The 20,966-nt window shown below is 50.5% G+C and overlaps 2 protein-coding genes across 2 annotated transcripts; both read left to right on the top strand.

Moving 5' to 3' along the window:
• The first annotated feature begins 3,006 nt into the window (after window positions 1-3,006).
• On the top strand, window positions 3,007-5,349 carry PRG2 (proteoglycan 2, pro eosinophil major basic protein). The gene is given in 6 exon segments (XM_036862444.1): window positions 3,007-3,064; window positions 3,687-3,809; window positions 3,812-3,969; window positions 4,316-4,447; window positions 4,975-5,086; window positions 5,291-5,349. Coding segments are annotated over 6 exon segments (642 nt in total).
• A 5,964-nt stretch (window positions 5,350-11,313) lies between these two features.
• On the top strand, window positions 11,314-14,902 carry PRG3 (proteoglycan 3, pro eosinophil major basic protein 2). Its single transcript, XM_036861791.1, has 5 exons — window positions 11,314-11,438; window positions 11,884-12,191; window positions 12,880-13,011; window positions 13,836-13,941; window positions 14,747-14,902. The coding sequence occupies exons 1-5, from the start codon at window positions 11,378-11,380 to the stop codon at window positions 14,803-14,805; spliced, it is 666 nt and encodes a 221-aa protein (XP_036717686.1). The 5' UTR covers window positions 11,314-11,377; the 3' UTR covers window positions 14,806-14,902.
• The last annotated feature ends 6,064 nt before the right edge of the window (window positions 14,903-20,966 follow it).

Raw genomic sequence — 20,966 nt, 5'->3', positions numbered from 1 at the left:
TTCCTTCCCTTCTATTCACCACAAATCCATCCAGATGAGACTCAGCTCCTTGTTTTCCTAGAGCCTTACCCACACTCTTCCACTCTGGAATTTCTTCTGAATCAGCAGAGAGTGCCTCTTAGCTTGGGTCTTAACCCATCTCCTCTTGTTTTATCGGGATGTGTCTCCTCTTACCAGTTAGGTTGCGAGCAAATTGAGGGCAAGGATTGTAATTGACTGTGTTTTGTCTCCACCTAGACGGCCTAGTTTTTGACATACAACAGGCACATGGAAGGGAAGAGAAATTTGGTGCCAGAGAGAACTGGATTTGAATCCCAACTTATTTACCTGAGCAATTTGCTTAACTATTCATTCGTTTATTCATTCAACAATGTTTATTGAGGACCTACTATGTGCAGGCACTGTACTAGGCACCAAGGCTACAAAGGTGAGTAAACGGACATGGTCTCTGCTATCCAGGAACTTGTAGTCTAGGGAGGGAGATAGATGTTGACCCATTAACCAGATAATCTCACAAAAAAGAGAGAATGACTAACTCCAGAAAGCACTCTGAAGGGCAAACACATGGAGTTTGATCCAACATGGGGACGGGGTGTGGGGAGTGGGTTAGGAGCCGCGTGGAGCCTTGGTTTTCTCACCTGGACCATGGAGATATCACCCACCTAGCACACTAGGCTGTTGTAAGTGAGGTAATAGATGCAGTGCACATCTTAAGATGTGCAGTAAATGTTACCATAATGAAGGCTGGTACACTGGCCAATTGAGTGGCTAAGTTTTGAAGGAAAGTGGGGTTAGGCAGATGTGAGCATTTCCTGTGCTCAGACATCCCCAGGACAGTGATTCTCAGATACATTTTCCATCAGAGTCAGCTGGGAAGCTTTGTAAAAAGGCATACGTCTGCCCTACACTCTAGATCTACTAGCCAATCAAAATTTCCCAAGGTGGGGTTTGTGTATTTTTAAAATTTTTATTTATTTATTTATTTAGTTAGTTGCAGCAGGTGGGCTCCTTAGTTGTGGCATGTGAACTCTTAGTTGCAGCATGCATGTGTGATCTAATTCCCTGACCAGGGATCGAACCTGGGCCTCCTGCATTGGGAGCTCGGAATCTTAACCACTGCACCACCAGGAAAGTCCCTAGGGGTTTGTGTACTTTTAAAATCTTTAATAAGGTCTCTTGCAAAATTTCAGAGTGAATACACACATCATAACCATTGAAACATGCACAGCTATATAAAGAAGGAGAACAGCAATCTCCCTCCACTTTCTTCCCTCTCCTCCTTCTACCCTTGGAGGCCACCAAGGTAAGGAGGCTGGTGTGAATCCTGTTTAGCACACGAGCTCTACGGTCTGTGGTTATGTAAAGGAAACTCACAGATAGATACTCACATATGGTTTTTTTCTTTACAAAAGTATTCTCATACTAAATGTTTTTCTCTGTATTTTGCTTTGCTTTTTTCACTTCACAGTACAGCATACACATCTCTTCAGGTTTACAGATATAGGTCCATATCTTCTTTAAAGAGTCACATTATATTCTGGGGAATTCCCTGGAGGTCCAGTGCTTCCACTGCTGGGGCCTGGGTTCGATCCCTGGTCGGGGAACTAAGATCCCGCAAGCTGAGCAGCATGGCCAAAAAACAAACAAACAAACAAACAAGCAGACACATGAGTCACATTATATTCTGTAGAATAGATGAGCCACATTTTATTCAATGCTCCACTGATGGATATGGGTTGTTTTGATTTCTGTAAATGGTAAAGCAATACCCAACTTTGTAAAAGTGTTTTTATTTGTGGGTACTTTTATTTCCAAAGGATAATGTCCAAAAACTCAAATGGATCAAATGATCTATGCACTTTTTTTTTTTTGGCTGCCCCCTGAGGCATGTGGGCTCTTAGTTCCCCGACCAGGGATCGAACACCCACCCCCTGCAGTGGAAGCCCAGAGTATTAACTACTGGACCGCCAGGGAAGTCCTGATCTGTACACTTTTAACTTTAATAGATATTGACAGATGTGTTTCCAAAATATCTGTGGCAGTCACATCCCCCTCAGTAAAGCAGGAGAGCTGTGTATTTTGGAAAACTGCCTAGGAGATTCTGAAGTGCAGCCCAGGATAAGAACCACTGGCCCAGAGCAAGCCCAGAATGGCCCCCAGGTTCCTGAAAGGGGTGTCAGGAGAGAATGAATGGGCTCCCCAGAGATGTGAAGAAATGGTTCTTATCAGCCCTCCCATCTCCCTCAGGCTGTGGGGCAAACTCTCCTGCCTCTGGAGAACTTCCTACAAAGCTCCTATATAAAACATCATTGTGAGATGGAGTGAAGAAGGATGGAGTTTGGGGTGTGCCTCAGGACCCAGGAAGACCTCTGGGCTAGTGAGTGCCTTGTCTGTTGCAGTGGAGCTGGTCCTAAGTAAATGTTCAATCTCCTGGGAGACGCCTGACTCAGGCTGAGAGGTTCCAGAGGGCTGGCTGGGACTCTGTGTGGCTCTCAGGTGTCAGCAGGGTCAGGACTTCTCAGCCTCAGCCTATCACGTTTCTTTTGAGGTCTGTGAAAGCTCTCCTTGGCTGGGGAAGGCAGAGCATGGAGGATGTGAGCATGTGTGTGGCTTTCTGAGCTTTGAAGAGGAGACATGCTTTCCAAGAGCTGCGAGTTCCTAAGAAGGCCAACGATCATCTTGTCTTGATCCTCTCTTTTTTCATAGACTCTGAGGAGAACATTAAGTACAAACAAAGAAAGGTAATACTCTCTTCTTCCCATCCAAGCCCACAGGAAAGTCAGCCTTGGCTGCCCCTCATGGTCTGCTTCACTCTATTCAGAAAGAGGTCTCAGTGCCCTAGAGCATCAGGGGCTGGGCATAGCACTAGCTTTTCCATCCCATCTTGACTTCTATTCATGCTTTCTCTTTCTCCACCTCCCTCTCAAGGTCCCCTAATGGTGTGGCTCTTGTGTATGTGTGTGTGTGTGTGTCCAACTGTGTTCTCCATTACAGGACAAAGCCAAAATGAAACTCCCCCTACTTCTGGCTCTTCTACCTGGGACAGTTTCAGCTTTTCATCTGAGTAAGTCTCCTTGGCCTTCAGCCTTTCTTTCTCTACTTGACTCCTTTCTATAGTTTATAGGGTCAGAGTCACATAGCCACCTTCCTCTCTGGCCATCCCCAATTTCAGGATCTCTGCACAGAAAGGAGCGGGGACTCTAGAGCTGGAGTTGAAGGGATTCCTCAGGGCATCTGCATGTCTGCAGTCTTGGTTCTACTGTGACGTTCTCAGTGTTGTCCTTTCTGCAAGATGCAAACGATGATCAAATGATCACTTCTTTTACTTTGAGTTCACCGAGTGTACTGTGCTAAGCGTTTTCTGTGCATTATCTCCTTTAATCCTCATACCATCCCCATGAGGTATGTGGTGTGGTATACCCATATCACAAACGAAGACCTAAAGCTAGTAGATGATGGAACCAGAACAAAACCCAAAACTGCCTGACTCTAAGTTCATGCCCTTAACCGCCAGGACCTCATGTGGGAGGTTGGCGTCTCCTGGGGTGGGGTGGGCTCCGTTCCAGGTTCCTCTCTATCCAAGGCTCAGCTTGCAAATGCCTGGGGCCAGGAGGGAGCTGTCCGTGGTTCTGGGGAGGAACAGGGGAAGATGTGAAGGAGGGACACTTGGCCTTTCTTCTTGCCAGGAACTGAAATGTCCAACATCGAGAGCCCCTTGTGGGATGACACCCTGCCTCAGGTTGGGGAGGTGCCAGAAAGTGAGGCAAAGGAGGTCCCTGTGGAGGAGTAGATGCTGCTAGAGGAAGAGGAAGGTGGGGCTCTGGAAGTGAAGATGCCCGCAGGGAAGAGGGGGCTGTTGAGTCCATCTCAGCCTTGGATGATGTAGACCGGGACCTTCAGTGTCCTAAGGATGAGCACGCAGTAAAACTGGAGGGCATCCCTGGATGCAAGATCTGCCGTTTCCTCCTGGTGAGGAGCCCCTGAATTTTATTCATGCTCAGGTGAGTGGCCACTGGCTGAGGCTGAGGCCCAGGGTGGGGATGGGGAGCAGGTGTCTCCAGCCTCTGTGTCGCTGGTCATTTTCCGCCCTGAGGACCCTGGGGGTGTTAGCAGAGGCTGAGACCCGCAGAGGTGTTGAGGGTAAGAGGTGAGGGTCATGTGGAAACAGAAATTGCATCTTAATCTCCAGCCTTCAAATGTCTGTGGGGCTGGGGGGTGGAGGGTGAGTTTTGGAGACTTAGACACCCAGGACTAAGGTGATGTGAATTCCTGTGGGACGGGCACTCCATTCTTCTTCTTTCATTCTGCCCTGCAGTTAACTTGCCAGAGGTGCTACTGGGGAAGACTCATGTCCATCCACAACTGCAGCCTTAATTACCAGATCCAGTGCTTAGTCAAACAGATCAACCAGGGCCAAGTCTGGATCGGAGGCCAGGTCACCGGCTGGGTAAGAGGGGTCCCAGCTCTCAGTGGGGAGCACCTCCTGACCCCAGCCCATGTTCAACTTGCTGCAGATTTGTCTGTGCTTCTCCTCTACAATCCCCTGAAGAACTGGGGATAGATGGACACCTGGGCGAGACAACAAGGGGGCTGCCTAGGCATCGGGAACAGTGAAGCATTTAGAATCAGGATGTTTAGATGCGAGTTCTGCTCAGTCTCTGACTGTCTATAGGACCTGGGCAAGACCGTGAGCCTTGTTCCTCATCTGTAGGATGGGGTTGGGACTCCTGTCCTACCTCTTGTTAGAGCCAGAAGGATGGGGTTGTCACTGGAATGCATAGAATGTGATGGTGACAATCACTGTGAATCTACATTTCGGCTGACCAGGACTGTGTCCATTGTGGTCCAGCAGTCCTTTAAGGGCCAATGCCTGGCGGGCAGCGGGAGGGTCGGGCAGGGATAGTCCCAGCTCTGCCTACCTGCTTTCCCTTTGCCCATGTCCCAGCCCACCTCTTTCCCTCGTGCCTCCCCTAGGGTCGCTGCACATGCTTTCGTTGGCTTGACGGCACTCCCTGGAATTTTGCATACTGGACTACTGGCCAGCCTTGGGGCAGTGCTGCTAGATGTGTGACCCCATGCACCAGAGGTGAGGTGGTGGGAGTGGGGATGAATAATGGCAAGGCCTGGGAGGGAGGAGGCTCCAGGAAGGGCCAGACCCTCCAAAGGAGAGGCCTCCTGGCTCTTCAGACTCATCTCCACTGAGGCGTGGGGTAGGGAGAGGGGAAGGCCCTACTGGGGCTGAGTCAGGCAGAACAAGAGGCTGAGACCCCTTCCTGTTGCATCTTCACAGGAGGCCAGTGGCGTCGAGCTCACTGTGGCGTGGGTCTCCCGTTCATCTGTTCCTACTGAGCTGGATCTTCCTGGTTAGCCTCCTCCCATCCCCTCCCCTCCAGCCCCCAGCAAGAAAACTGTTTTCCTGAAACTGATTTCTTTTTCTTCCAATCATTGATCTTCTCTGCTTAGCCCCACCCATGAGCTTTCTGCCATACGTGGACCACACCTCCCCACCCTACTGTCTTTCATAAAAAGGGACAGAAGTTATCACTCCCAAGGAGGATGGAGCATGGGGTGGGGTCTGTGTGGCCCTCTTGGAGACAGAGGAATGGGCTCAGGTGGCTCTTTTCATAGGACACCCAATTACTGGGCTCGTGCATTGCAGGTGCTGCCAGGACCCCACGCATCTCTCTCCAAACTTTCAAGGTGAACTCTCAGTGTACTGTGTTTGCATCTCCACGTCTGAGGGCCTTTTCTCCCTCTCCCACAAAAAACTGTGGTTGCCTTAATGTGCCAGGATATTAACATGTCCCTGGGAACAGCCCACAACTCTCAGGAGTGGGTGTATGAGTACCCCAGTCCTTTGCCCCCTCAAGTGGAATAATTCTGGGGCAGGTATCGGGCACTGCTTCCCAGGGTTTCGCAGTGGGATTAACTTCCATTATCCACTGAGGTAGCTGGCTTTATAACGCACATCTTATTGGCTGTCTTCTCTCCCCCATATGAACTCTCCTCTTCCCTACTACTGCCCCAGTACCTCCCATATAAACTACTTGCACTCAAATCCTTGCCTCAGGGTCTGTTTCCGGGGAGTCTCAACATAGGACAAACTGCTATATGTCCAACTCTATGTAAGGTTTGGGAATATGACAAGACACAGCCCCCTGCCATTCGGGAAGGTACAGATGTTTGTAATACAAGCTCAACAGCATCTACTAATTGTTACCGCTTACTGTGCACCCACAAAGTACCCCCTGCTGTGGCAGGCATCTTACAAAGATGACCTTGTTTGATCAGTAATTATTATCCCATTGTACAGAACCAGGCTCAGAGAAGCTATGACCTGTTTTTTTTTTTTTTTTTTTTTTAAATTTATTTATTTATTTATTTATTTTTGGCTGTGTTGGCTCTTCGTTTCTGTGCGAGGGCTTTCTCTAGCTGCAGCGAGCGGGGGCCACTCTTCATCGCGGTGCGCGGGCCTCTCACTATCGCGGCCTCTCTTGTTGCGGAGCACAGGCTCCAGACGCGCAGGCTCAGTAATTGTGGCTCACGGCCCTAGTTGCTCCGCGGCATGTGGGATCCTCCCAGACCAGGGCTCGAACCCGTGTGCCCTGCACTGGCAGGCAGATTCTCAACCACTGCGCCACCAGGGAAGGCCTATGACCTGTTTTTTTACCCAAGGCTGAACATCTAAATGTGACCTGTGCTGTGATTCAAGTATCTCCAGAGCATGTTCTTTCAACCATTAGGATTTCATGTCTGGAAGTGTTGGCTGCTTCTAGGACATGATCATATAGGGACAGAGCACAGAGGGGAGGCACAAGAGACTCATCTACCCTTGGGTTCATCTTGGGGCATTGGATTCCAACCCAGCTGGAGATGAGGGAGTCCCAATCAGAGGTGAGGAAGGAAGGCATTCTGAACCCTCCCCCTGATGGGGAGGTGAGCAGAAAGTAAGGCATCAATGCTCCGAAGCCCTTTTCCTCCAGGACTCCACAAATTCTCAGAAGTACAGATGGCCCCAGGGATTCCATTCTATCTGGTGGCCCAGACAGAAGAGGCTACTTATTCAAGGTTGCACAGGAAGTTGAAAAAGACAGAAATCACACTGAGGTCCTTTGTAACTGCTGTTCTCTTGATTTCAGAGACGGTGGAAATCTGACACACTCTTACGAGTTCAGCCCTGTGCTGGGTGCCGTGGAGGATGCAGTGGGAGCAGAACTTTCCCTCCTTGCCCTCATGGACTCTGTATTCTGGTGTGGTGAGGCGTTGCTTCTCTTTATTCCAGTACTACTAATAAAGAGTAACAAAATCCCTCATTTCATTGTTTATTGATCTTTATTGGAGTATAGCTGCTTTACAACGGTGTGTGAGTTTCTGCTGTACAGCGAAGTGAATCGGTCATACGTATACACACATCCCCTCTTTTTTAAAACCCCTCATGTATTAAGCACTAAATAGGTGCCAGGGTCTGTACCAAGAGACTTTGTGCTCAGGTGGGACCTTGTTTTATGCCTCACAAATCTCTCCTGTTGGCGGTGGTTTGTGACCGAAGTGTGACTTCCGGTCCACAAAGGTCTCCTCTGGGGGATTAATGTCAAGAAGGGGGCATGAAGGAGGCATTTGGGCTCCTGGTAACATTCTGTACCTTGACCTGGCCTGGGTTACGTGGGTGCATTCCCTCCGTGACCACGCCTCAAGCAGTCCACGCTACAGTGCACATTACAGGATGCATGTTAAAGATGCATCCTCAAGAAAAGCTTTAAATGAAATAAGAGGACTGGCCTTATGTCCCCAAATAAGGGCTTGTGTGGTATTTTTCCTGTCCAAAATCGTGCTAACTAAGCTCTGGGAAACTCAGCTCGTGTCTTTACAATGGTATCCCTAGCGTTCCTTACAGCATCATGCGGTACCCAGAGCGGGAGCTCAACCAGCTCTCAGTGCTTGCTTGTTGATTAGGGTCACAGTTCAGTCTCAGTTTCCTGACAAGGGCTACCTGCAACTCCACGTGCCAGGTACTCTTCTGAGGGCTTTACTGGAGCTGATCTCATTCGAGGTAGGTCCTGTCATTAGCCTCAGTTTATGGATGGGAAAACTGAGACCCAGAGGGGCTGACTCTGGAATGGTGATTCCATTCTATCAATACGTCGCACTATGCTGCGCTCTGCATAATGTGGGGCTGGATGGAAATTTGAGACGAGAGGCAGAGTTTGAAACCCCTATGAATATAGATGCAAACAGTAAGCCAGAGAGTTGGCGTTTCATGGATGCTGAAAAGGTGGGCACCATTGGCTAGTCTGGGACTAACACATTTGGGTGAATCAAAGAAAGCAAGGATGTAGGAGTCAAACAGACTAGGGTCAGACATGCCACTTCTAACTAGTTGTGTGGGCTTGGGCAAGTTATTTCACCTCTCTGAGCTTTTGTGGTAGGTCTGCGGACTGGGATGGCAGTGTCTAATTGGCAGGATGATTGTAAAGATTAAGTAAGTAGGATAATGGATGTGAAAGCCTTAATGAAGCATAGTGTTTGGACTGTGGTGGACCTTCAAAAATGTCATTTCCGGACTTCCCTGGCGGCCCAGTGGTTAAGACTCCGCGCTTCCACTGCGAGGGGCGTGGGTTCAATCCCTGATCGGGGAACTAAAATCCTGCATGCTGCACGGCGCAGCCAAAAAAAAAAAAAAGTTATTTCCAGTTTTACATCAGACATCACCGTGGTGACTGAGGAGGGCCCTGAAGTCCCTGGGGTGTCTTTGCCCAAGGTCAACTCCGGGCAGGGGCAGGCCAGAGAGATGGGAGGCCAGTCAGAGGAAGTAGAGGGAAGGCAGGCGTGGGGTAGCTAAGGAGCCGAAAGGTCTTGGTTTAGGCCTGTCTCTGACTTGTTGTGTAATCTTGGGTAACTTATTTAGGCTCTCTGAGATGCCGTTTCCTAATGTGCAATACAGGGACGTTTCAATGAAACAATGCTTGTAAAGCTTATCGTGGTGCTGGCTAACGGGAGGAGCTGACCTTATTGGTCATCCCAACCGCTGAGTGAAATGAGGCCCCTGGCCTGGGCCCCAGGACTGGGGAGAATAATGGGGAGGGCAGCTAGCTTTCCACCCCTCCCCAGCTAGGGAAGTCTCCTGCTTGAACTCTGGAGACCAGGTTTTTGGGCCCTGGAATTAGCCAATCAACCCCCAAGTCAGGTAGATGAGCTGAGGGTTGCGTCTGTTGGGCCAGGGAGATAACGGCCGATACCGTTATTCTGCCCGTTGGGCCAGGGAGATAATGGCTGATACTGTTATTCTGCATTCAGGCCCAGAAGTGACCCCTCAGATGCTTCTCCACTTGTAGGTCCCCTGAGAGAGCAGAGGAGTGGAAGGAATCCAGGCCTTTTCACCCTCTGGGTGACGTGTCCCTGATGCCCTGAGCACTGGAGGACTGGGCTGGAATCCGAGGAACAAACATGCACTGCCCAGCTAGGATATCACAGAGCAGAGTCACCCACCCTGACAGGGCCACGAGCTCTTGGCAGTGATGTCTGGCAAAATCAAGGCTCAGCACTTGCTGGCCTCTCCTTGGATTGCAGTGAATGTGGCTGGAATTTGATTGATTAATATTTTGACGTTTTGTTCATCATGGTAGCTTGACATCGATTCTGATTTTTAAGAAAGATTGCATTAAATATTTGTTTACCTTGACTACTGAGTCCTTTAGTGTCCCCTTAAGTTTTGCAACTGAGGCAAGTGCCTTCTTCCCCTTAGTCCTGACCTTGGTCGTGACAGAGGGCTGGTGGGAGATGGGGAGTCGGGGTGGTGCAGGGAGGCTGGCCCACAGAGCATCTGAATGACTCTGCGTGAAGGTTTCCATTCCAGCTGCTGCCTCCCCGCCAGAAAGATATGCCTCAAGGTTGGACAAAATAGCATGTTCTAGATCAGTGATCCTCAACAGGGGTACTTTTTCTTTCCAGAGGACATTTGAAAAAGTGTGGAGACATTTCTGAGTGATATGATTTGGGGAGGCATGATTGACATCTAGTGGGTAGAGACCCAGAGATGCTGCTAAACTTTCTACAAGACACAGGACAGCCCCTCCCCCAACCTTCAACACAGAATGATTTGACTCCAAATAGTAATAGTGCAAGGGTTGAGAAACTTGATCTAGAGCCACAGCATAAAGGAAAGAGCATAAGTTTTTCACATATTAAAGATAAGAAAGAGATGGAGAGGGAGAAGGAGAGTGAGAGAGAGGAAGAGAGTGAAGGAGGGAGGGTGGGAGAGAGAGAGAGAGAGATGGGGTGGGTAGAGAATGTTGGGAGCCCCAAAGACTTAGGAATACCAGTTCCCCCACTTCCTGCATAACCTTGGCAAGTCACTTTCCCTCTCTGTATCTCATTTTTCACATCTGTGCAGCAGGACTAATCATACATTCTCATGGGACTGAGGTTAGGAAGGTGAGGATTCAAGGATGCAATGCACATAAAGTACTTGGTCTAGATAAGAGCTCAGGAGGGCTGAGGCTGCCCTTCATCTCCTACCTCCTCTCCTGTGGTCTCCCTCTCCCTGGGATTCTCCACTTTATTTGCTGGAATATTGACCCGGAGGAAGGCTGCTCCTGGGGCTAAAGAGTATTGTTCAGACTGGGACCCCTTAGGGGTGCTGATAATCATGCCTGGACAGTAGTCATCTGGGGCTTTCTCGAGCATACTAGGGTGTTTGGGCACCTACATATGGCAGGAGGCAGGTCCCTGAAGTCCCAGCAGAGAGCAGGGCCCAAGGGTGGGAGGACTGAGCTAACTTCTTATCAGCTCCACTGTCCCGCCCCCCAGCCCAAGCCTGTGGCAATCGTCCTGGCTTTTTCCCACTTCCCCAGAAGCCCAGTATAAGGGTTGCCTCTGGGACCCAGCAGCCAGAGGCACTGAGAGTGGAGGCTCCAGACTCTGGGGAGGTAAGTGCTCCCTCGGCTGCCCGGGAAGGAGAGGTCCAGGGCTGGGGGAAGCAAGACCCTATATGGCAAACACCCTGGAGGCCTGTCCTTAGGACCATAATGGCCACTATCCTTCCCCTTTCACCCCCAGTGTGAGTGAAATTGGCCCTGAATGTGAGCAGACCTGTTCCCATGGCAGCTAGCATCTGAGCTAAGTGCTGTCCCAGGGAGCAATGATGGAGCTCTCAGGAAAAAGGGTCTTTCGTACTTGAGCTGACAACCCCCTGTTCTTTTCTTGATTCTCCAGCTCAGGGTCTGTTCACGGAGGGAGAAGGAAGCTCTCTAGTTTGCCCTTTAATCCACCAGTTAAGCAAACACTGCATCTCCACTGTGTGTCAAGGGCCGTGCAGACACGTGAGAAGTCCCCAAGGAGGGAAGGTGAAGCTGTGTCCCTGTCACAAGACTGAGAAAATATGAAATGCCTCCTGCTCCTGCCCCTTCTCCTGCTGGGGACAGTTTCTTCTCTTTATCTGGGTAAGTCCTCCCCTTTCCCTCCTCGTCCATTTTTCTCTTTTCTCTTCTTTCCTGCATCTGTTTTTGCTCTTGTGGGCCAGGGCCACAGCCTCCCCTCTTCAGCTGACCCAGCCCACCTCTAGTTAGATTTCTCCTGGACTCAGAGCTGTGACCTGAACTTTCCGTCAGGGCTCCTTTGCAAGGAAAAACACCCACCTGTGAAGATGAGGGCTTCTCACAGGTGCTTCCTCCCACTCCCAAAATACCCCACATGTGGTGTCCGCCAGGTGCTCATGCATTTGGGTGTGTGATGCAGGAATTCTGGCTTGCCCAACCCCCAAGGGATCCGTCCAGTCTTGGTTCCAGATGGCGTCCGTAGGAAGGCTTGATTGGGGCCATCAGAGCTGTCCGTGGTCCTGGAAGAAGAGAGAGCCCGGCCTGATGGCAGGTTACCTCTTCTTTCCAGAGAACGATGCCTCCCATCTGGGCAGCAGAGAGGCTGACCTGAGCCAGGATCTGGAAGGTTCGGGGGAACAGGAGGGAGAGCTGGCCCTGAATTATGGAGTGCTTGAGTCAGAGGAAGAGGAGGCTGTGGCTTCCAGCTATCAAGATGCGTTTGAGGATGAGGAGGCCATGGAGTCAGACCCAGCTGCCCTAGACAAGGATTTGCAGTGCCCTAAGGAAGAGGACACAATTCAACTTCCAGGCAGTCCTGGGCGCAAGACCTACAGAATCCTGTTGGTGCGGACCCCGAAGAGCTTTAGGCAAGCTCAGGTAAATGGCAGGGAGGCTACTATGGGGGACCAGGTAGAGGAGACAAGAGTGGAGAAAAACCTTCTGTTCCCTATCATTTGGACTAATGGTTCTCCAAGCCTAGTATGCATCAGAGTCTCCTAGAAGTCTTGTTAAAACACAGATTTCTGGGCCCCATCTCCTCAGTTTCTGATTTAGCAAGTTTGGGGCTTAAGAGTTTGCATTTATAACAAATTCACCGGTGGTGATATTGTTGGCCGGGAGACCGCACTTTGAGAACCACTGGTTTAGATAAAAAGCTTTGGTATAAGATATGCCTGTGCTAAATCCTGGCTTTGCTTGTCACCAGCCATTTTATTTGGGCAAGTCACTTCACCTTTCAGGGCTCCTGTATCTTCATTTGTAAAATGGAGGTGTATGGTACCACCTCTTAGAGTTGTGGTGAGGATTTAAATAATACATGGAAAGTATTTAGAATAGTCCCTGGGTCATTGTAAACTCTCCATAAATGGTGGCTGTAGTTATTCTGAGTATTATTATTCTTCTCTGCAAGAAGTTCCTGACACCAAATAAAGGAACAAGAGACGGGATTCAGGGGGGCAATAGATCCCTGATTTCTGACTTGGAAAGGGATGAGGGGGTCTCTCCTGCAGACTCAGGGACTTGAGAGAAAACAGTGAATTTTCTACCCCACCTCTTCTCTCTGCAGAATACATGCAGGAGGTGCTACCGAGGCAATCTCGTCTCCATCCACAGCTACAATTTCAACTATCACATCCAGTGCTGGGTCAGTAGGATCAACCAAGCACAGGTCTGGATTGGAGGCTTCATCAGGCGCAGGGTAAGCAAGGGGCCAACTCCCAGTTACACGGAGGTCTTTCTGATTGCCTCAAGGGACCACCTGCTGGCATCAAGCCTCGTCCCGGCAGCTGAAGCTGGCTCATACCGGCTTAGGAGAACTGATGATTGAGTGCTTCTCTTCCTAACTCCATGTTCAGTGGCTTCATGCTTGTAGCTTGAAATCTGCCATGGTGGCTGTATTTACACCAAGGAAATTGACAATTATTACAAATCAGGTTTCTTTCTTCCCTCTAGCCTCTCACCTTCCCCCAAAGCTGGTTGTTAAACGTTTACCAGCACACTCCTGGCGTCAGGAGATAGATTCTATATCTAGTTTGGTCCCTTACTAGCTGAATGACTGCCTCCAAATTTCAGTTTCCTCATCTCTAAAGTGGGGTCCTTCTCTCAGAGTGGCTTTGGGACTGTGGACAAATAAGTGCCATTATATTTGCTACTCAAGTGTGGTCCACGGACCAGTAGTATCAACATCATTAGCTCATTAGACATGCACGATCTTGGGCCCCGCCGCAGACCTCCTGAATCAGAATCTGCATTTTTCACTAGATCCCTAGGAGATCTGTGTGCCCAGTGAAGTTTGAGAAGCCTCTGTGTGATAGCTGGAAGTGATGTTTGCTCTTCCATTGTCATTGCCTGCGAACCCTCAGGGATGGGTCTCAATGGTATACTAGCCAGGTGGGCAGTGAGAGGAGATTATGTATACAGTGTTCGGGAAGGGATACTCAGTGGGCTTTCTGGAGACCCAGAATCTGTCTGTCTCTCCGGACCTCCGCCCTCTGACCCGGCCTCTCTCTTCTCTAATTGCAGGGCAACAGATTTTCCTGGACGGATGGCAGTAGCTGGAATTTTGCATACTGGGCCCCAGGGCAACCTGGGTATGGGAGAGGCCGCTGTGTGGCTCTGGGCATCAGAGGTGAGGGGGGCCGGGCACCAGGACAAGGGGAAGGGGTGGCAAGGTGGACTCCCACACAGATCCCTTTGAGCTGCCTGAACACACCTCCCCAAACCCACACCCTCCCTCCAACCGGAAAACCAATGTCCCCGTCTGTGAGGAGGGCTGAGATGTAGGGATTCCTCAGAGCAAGCCCAGGTGATGAGGCTCCCGGTACAGGGGAGAGATGGGGACTCTCCATCCTCCCAGGCAAAGCTAGGCTCAGGGCCTGGGGACTCCTTTCCTTCCTCTGGTATGATGGCGACAAGGAGTGAGTATGGGACAGATGGGGGGAACAGATGTGAATGCAAGGTGTGGATGAGGGATGAGGTGAAGATGTGGGAATTAAGGATGGCTGACATAATTTGCCAGCTTTGAACAGCATGGCTGCCAGATGTGAGGGAACCTATTACAGTGGCTGGACCATACGGGTTGGAGTAAGATGGCCGAGATTCACATCCCAGCTGTGCCACTTGCCAGCTGAGACACAGGCAAGTTATCACTCCCACTAAGCCTCAGTTTCCTCATCTGTGAAACGGGAGTGATGATAGCACCGACCTCTTGGAGAGTCATTGTGAGGATTAAACGATAGTCCATATAAAGCACTTAGCACATTGCCTCTGCAAGGGAAGAGATCAATGGCTAGTCCGGATGTGTGGGAAACCTGTGGCCATGGGATCATGACGACGGCAGGCAAAGATGACATATGAGGTGCCTGAGGAGGGGAGGAGGGAGCACAGGCCACACTCAGGTGGGCAGCTGACATCACTGTGCTCTCTACCGCTAGGGGGTAACTGGCGACGAGCTCGATGCGGAAGATGTCTGCCCTTCGTCTGCTCCTTCTAAGCCAGAGGCACGGAGATCCTCCCTTCACGCCCTCCTGGTGGCCTCTGTCCTACCCTTGGCACTTGTCCCCAGCTTCTCCGGATCATAAAGCCAGATTTCCCACAGCATCTCGTGACTCTTGTTTCTTCATTGAGCACTTTAGAGGAGTTGGACTCTGGGTTGGAAGATCCTGGAAGCATTCACTCCGGTTTCGTGGGGAGTGGGGTGGGAAAGTAAAAGATGTTGGAGTAGCGCGCCAGATGTGGGGGGGGGGGCGGGGGGCGGGGCGCCGGGGTGTGTCTGCAGCGCCACCTGGGGGCGGAGCGTGTACCAGGCGGCGGTCCTTCTCGTCCCGGCTCCGAGGATTCCACCCCGCGCGCCCCAGCTCCCTCAGGTTCTGGGAGGAAGAACTCCTTTGGTGAGGGGGTGGGGAACTGACCCTGTTGCTCTGTTTGGATTCAGTAAAGTGTGCGGAGCGGGGTGGGAGTGGCGGCTTTCCAAAATGGAGGCTCTGTCGCCGATTCAAGAATTGGATGGACCATTGAGGTCCCACCTCGGGTAACCACATAGCGGGGAAGAGAAAGTAGTCTCTCGGGGCAGCCGGCTTCTCTAGACCTGTGTCTTTTTCACTTAGGATAATGGCCCCTATTTTCCACTCTCCCAGCCGCCTGTGTGTGAGTTCAGAGGCCCCAACTTCTTCTGAGATGGTTCCCCACCCCGTTCCCAGGAGGGCGGCTGTCCTCACTGCGCCCCGAATCCTTCGTCCCCTCCCCGGTCCCCAGCCTACGTCCCCCTCCCTAGAGGGGCCACATTCTCAGGAGGGAGCTGCCTCTCATCCCAGGGCCTTTTTTAAAAAAAATTATTTTAAAAAATTTTCTATTTTTGGCTGAGTTGGGCCTTCATTGCTGCGCTAGGGCTTTCTCTGGTTGCAGCGAGCAGGGGCTACTCTTCGCTGCGGTGCACGGGACTCTTATTGCAGTGGCTTCTTTTGTTGCGGAGCACAGGCTCTAGGCACGCGGGCTTCAGTAGTTGCGGCGCACGGGCTTAGTTGCTCTGCGGCACGTGGGATCTTCCCGGGCCAGGGCTCGAACCCGTGTCACCTGCATTGGCCGGCGGGTTCTTAACCACTGCGCCACCAGGAAAGTTCCTCATCCCAGGGCCTTGGGGCCAAAGTCAGGGCATCTGTAGCTGTGTGGCTCCAATGCTGGTTCTACAGCCCCAGGTCTCCTCTGCTTCTCCCATTTGCTCAGATCCTGGGGACATTGAGAACATTGTTGCTGCTCTTAACTTTGTTCCAGGCTGGGCTCCAGGAAGGATCTGGGCTTGATGAAGCGAGAAACTCACACTGGAAACTGGGTATTCAGAGGACAGAGAGCCCCAGGTTGTGTGAGAGAGAGAGAGGGATAGAAAGAGAGACTTCTTGGGGGTGTAGTTCTACATGGGGCACAGGGAGAATGTACAAGTAGTTCTGGGGGTGCACACATACACGTGTGTATATGTATCTTGGTGTGTACAAGAGTCAGTCTTTGGATACCTGTGTATATGTGAATCTATATTTGTAAATATGCATAAATCTGTGTGTGAGTCAGCATGTATTTATGTGTTGTGCGTACGTTTTATACATCTCTATTTATGGATATGCCTGTATGTCTGTGTCCGTCTTTGAGTGCGTGTATCTGTGTAGCTTTGTACCTTATACTCCTGAATCTGTATATGCACACATGTGTGTGTACCGCTGTGTCTTTGGGAGTATGTGTGCATGTCAGTGTGTCTGAGCATACCTGTGTACAGGTCTACCTTTGTGCATGTATGTGTGTGTGTATCTGTACAGCTATCTGATGAAATGTGGAGGTTTTTTTTTTTTAATAGATCTTTATTGGAGTTTAATTGCTTCACAATACTGTGTTAGTTTCTGTTGTACAACAAAGTGAATCAGCCATATGCATACATGTGTCCCCATATCCCCTCCCTCTTGAGCCTCCCTCCCATCCTCCCTATCCCACCCCTCTAGGTCATCGTAAAGCACCGAGCTGATCTCCCTGTGCTATGCTGCTGCTTCCCACTAGCTAACTATTTTACATTCGGTAGTGTATATATGTCGATACTACTCTCACTTAGCCCCAGCTTCTCCCTCCCACCCCGTGTCCTCAAGTCCATTCTCTATGTCTACATCTTTTTTTTTTAGATTCCATATATATGCGTTAGAATACGGTATGTGTTTTTCTCTGACTTCACTCTGTATGACAGACTCTAGGTCCATCCACCTCACTACAAATAACTCAATTTCGTTTCTTTTTATGGCCGAGTAATATCCCATGGTATATATGTGCCACATCTTCTTTATCCATTCGTCTGTCGATGGACACTTAGGTTGCTTCCATGTCCTGGCTATTGTAAATAGTGCTGCAATGAACATTGTGGTACATGACTCTTTTTGGATTATGGTTTTCTTAGGGTATATGCCCAGTAGTGGGATTGCTGGGTCGTATGGTAGTTCTATTTTTAGTTTTTTAAGGAACCTCCATACTGTTTTCCATAGTGGTTGTATCAATTTACATTCCCACCAGATGTGGAGCTTTTGGAACAGAAAATCCAGTTTTGCCAGATGTGCTTTGTTTCTAAAGATGCTGGAGTTGGACAGGATCGGAGAACCCCAGGGGAAGTGGCTGGTGATGAAGCGGCAGGGTTGAGTCCCTTGAACATGAGCAGGCCTCTGGCAACAGGATCGGGGCCTTGACATTGCTATGAACCTCACCAGTGCTGGGCTCCGGGGACTGCCTCTAGGTGAAGAGGCCTGTCCTCAGAAGAGGGGTCTGTCCATCTGCCTTGGATAGAGATTGGGTCAGGAAGCTCCTAATCACAGCATGTCAGTCTCCCCAAGGGCATGGAAGGGGAGCTGCCTTGAGGTCAGGCCCCTACCCAAGTCCCTGCACTGTGTACTGCAACAAGCTAATAGTGATGCTGTACTTCTAAAAGAAGCAGAAGCAGTGGGGGGTGGGAAGGATGAGCTTTGCACAGGTAGCTCTGGGACTGGTATTTCTGGGACTTGCTGAATGGCAAGCCCCCTCTTATCAGCCTCCACTTATCTCCTTGGTGGGGAATGGGCTCTAGCTAATCCCAGTAACCAAATATACTGCCAGCCAAGATCAGAGGTAGAGGGAGGGAAGAGAAAGGGGTGAGGTGGGGTGGTGCTCAGACCCTTCCAGACTGAAGCTTGCTTGAGGCAGGCCAGGGAAGAAAAGATGTCCTTCAAATATCCAGTACTGTCTGTTAGTGGGCCTCAGCTTCAACCATTATATATTCATTCCTTTGGCTGTTTAAGGCCTTTCAGACTTGAAGCCCTTGATTAAAAAGCAAATATTCTTAGGACAAGAAACTCCTGAGTGTGTTGCCTATTAATACCTCTGGAAGATTGATTGGTAACTTGCCGAGAACAAGGTTTTGTGAGAAGGAACACAGAAGGGAAAAATGTGTGTAACTGTTAGTGTGCATGGGTCGGGGGTTGTGGAGAAGAAAAGCTATTAAAAAGGAGATAATGAAGCAGAGAGTGCTGTGCTCACAGTTTTCTCTTCCTGGGGACCTAGGAAGACTATATTCCCCAGTACTCCTTGCAGTAAACCTGGGCTCTGCAACATGATACCGAGTCTGGCCAGTGCAATGTGGTTGGATGTGATATAAAGGCCACACCTGGCCTTTATATGATCCCCTATGATCATCCATGACCCTCCAGTTCTCACTTTCCTTGCCACAGTGATCTGGGGGTCCATGTATCTCAGATGGCATAGCTGCCAGGTGGAAGTGGCTGACTGACCTACTTTGTTGTATTAAATCCTGAGATTTCACAATTAACTTGTTACTGCACCAAAATCTGCTTTAGCCTAACACATATAGAAAAGAAGTTGCCAACAAATTTCATAGTTTTTCCCAGGCAGATATGGCACAGAAGTCAAGATCCCAGACTCTGGAGTCATAACGGTCTGGGTTCAAGTCCCAGCTCTACCACTTCCGTTTTAAAACCTTATTCAGCCTCAGTTTCTTCTATAAAATGCTGGTTGAATGAGACAATGCCTGTCACACATTTAACTCATTGCTTGGCGATGGTGAGTTATCACTAGATGTTAGCTTTGATGCTGAGCTGTTAGGAATGAGCGTGGGTTTCAGGTCAAATATCCACGTATTGCAAATTTCTTTTTCTATTTCTAGGATTAACGACAAACCATAGCAAGCTAACCAGGGTTGGTGTGAGGGGTCACGTGATTATGTTGGTGATTGTGCTGAGTACACGTGATGCAGCGGAGGTGAGCTAGTTACTGGCATCACTACTGAGATCAGCCCTAAGTCTTGCACAGGGAGCCATAACCTAGTTCAGCCGTGGGGAAGACAACATGAGGCCCACACACACAGGAGTTCAGGCTCAGGAGGGGCTGGCAATCTCAGGACGGGCTGATGCACCTGTAGGAGGACCACCCCAGTCTGGAGGAAAGGGAGGGGCTGGAGGAGAGGGTCCCTCCAGGACGGAGCTGCCTCTGTCTCCTCCTCAGAGAGCATCCCTGTGACCCCAGCCTCAGCCCATCGTCCTGAGAGCTGGATTCACCGGGGCTCCTGGTGGGAGAGCTCAGCACTGTCTTCACTGATGTCTCTGCTGGTCAGATCTCCAGATGCTGCCTGATTCCCTAGGCCACCCATGGGGAGGTGTTACCCCATCCTCTTGAGGATGGGGCTGGGGGTGAAGGCAGAGTGGGGAAAGGGGTGATGGGCCTCATGTGGCAGAATCTCACCCCTTCTCTCCCTGGGGTGGGGGATCAGAGGGGTTGGGCCTTCCCGAACTACCCCCCAAGCTGCCTGCACCTTCTGTAGAGGAGCCAGCCCGCCACGTACAGTTAAGCTCATCTCTGCTAAGACCTCATGATCAGGCCTGCGAGCCAACCTTTCCCAGGGATTTACCATGAAGCTAGTGAAACTTACACTCCAGGGCCACTCACCTGCCTGAGCCTCTTCTAATCCTAAAAGATGACCCACATTGCGCATGCTTCAGGCTTCGTAAAACCTGGATCTGCTCCTGATCTCTGCCCTGGTGAGATTTCTGGGCCTCCACTGTGGAAGAGCCCAGAAGGGGAGGGGGCGTCGGGGCAAAGGAAGACGGGGTGGGCTTGGCGTGCTCTCAGCAGCCTTCCCAGCTGCCTGTTCCTTCCTCCTTCCCTGAGTGGTGGGACACCTGGTTCTCTTTGTGCCACTAACTGCGTGACACTGGACGAGTCATTTTCCCTCTCTGGCCTCAGTTTGCTCATCTGTACGCAAGAGAATCAGACAAGATGGTTCCTAAAGCCCCTTTAGTTTCTGACATTAGAGGACGGACCACCTCATTAGGGCCCCACGGGGACTGGCCTGTTGACCGGCTGCTTGCCGGGCGTTGGGTCTCACCAGACCTTTCTGTCAATGTGTTGGAGGAGACTTGCTGATCTCCTGGAACAGGGCACCAGGTTGGGGAATCCCGTCCCGTTCTGGGGGAGCCTAAATGGGCTCCCGGAGTGAGGGGCCTGGAATATGTATGAGCACGTGGAGGTCCCAGAGAAAATGAGAATGGCCTCTTCTCTCGCTTGGGGTGAGGGAAGGAAAAATTTACTGACAGTTACGCCTCCTATTTCCTTCTGAATTTGGGACCCACCCAAGTCAGAGAGAGACCCCGCACCCCAGTCCTACTGATCTCCCCTAAAATGGGGCCTGCCTGCGTTCCTGGGGACAGCATGGGGCTTACTCTTGACTAAGCTGAAACTAATCATGGTCAAGGTGGAGGAGGCTGAAGCAGCAGGGCAGACGCCCCCCGGGGGTTCATTCTCTCCTTGTGGGGTGTGGGCGATGGAGTTAGTCAGACGTGGGTTCAAATCCCAGCTCTCTCGCTTCCTGGCTGTGTGGCCTGGGGCAAACGACTCAGTCTCTCTGAGCCTCAGTGTACCTTCAAAATAGGGGAGCTAATATCTACCTCGTAGGATTATTCTAAGGATTAAATGAGATAATGTGTGTGAAAGTGCCTGGCATTTGGTAGGCCCTTGTGGCCACTAGTTATTCCTATTATTAGCTCTACTCTTCGGAAGGGGATGACTCAGGTACCACTGCCCTGGGGGTTCTGGGAAGCACAGAGGGGTGAGGCGAGGGGTGAAGGTGAGACTGAGGTCTTAGTGGGA

Source organism: Balaenoptera musculus, chromosome 8, assembly GCF_009873245.2.
Source record: "Balaenoptera musculus isolate JJ_BM4_2016_0621 chromosome 8, mBalMus1.pri.v3, whole genome shotgun sequence".
Lineage (NCBI taxonomy): Eukaryota > Metazoa > Chordata > Mammalia > Artiodactyla > Balaenopteridae > Balaenoptera > Balaenoptera musculus.
This window is presented reverse-complemented; position numbering and strand designations above follow the sequence as displayed.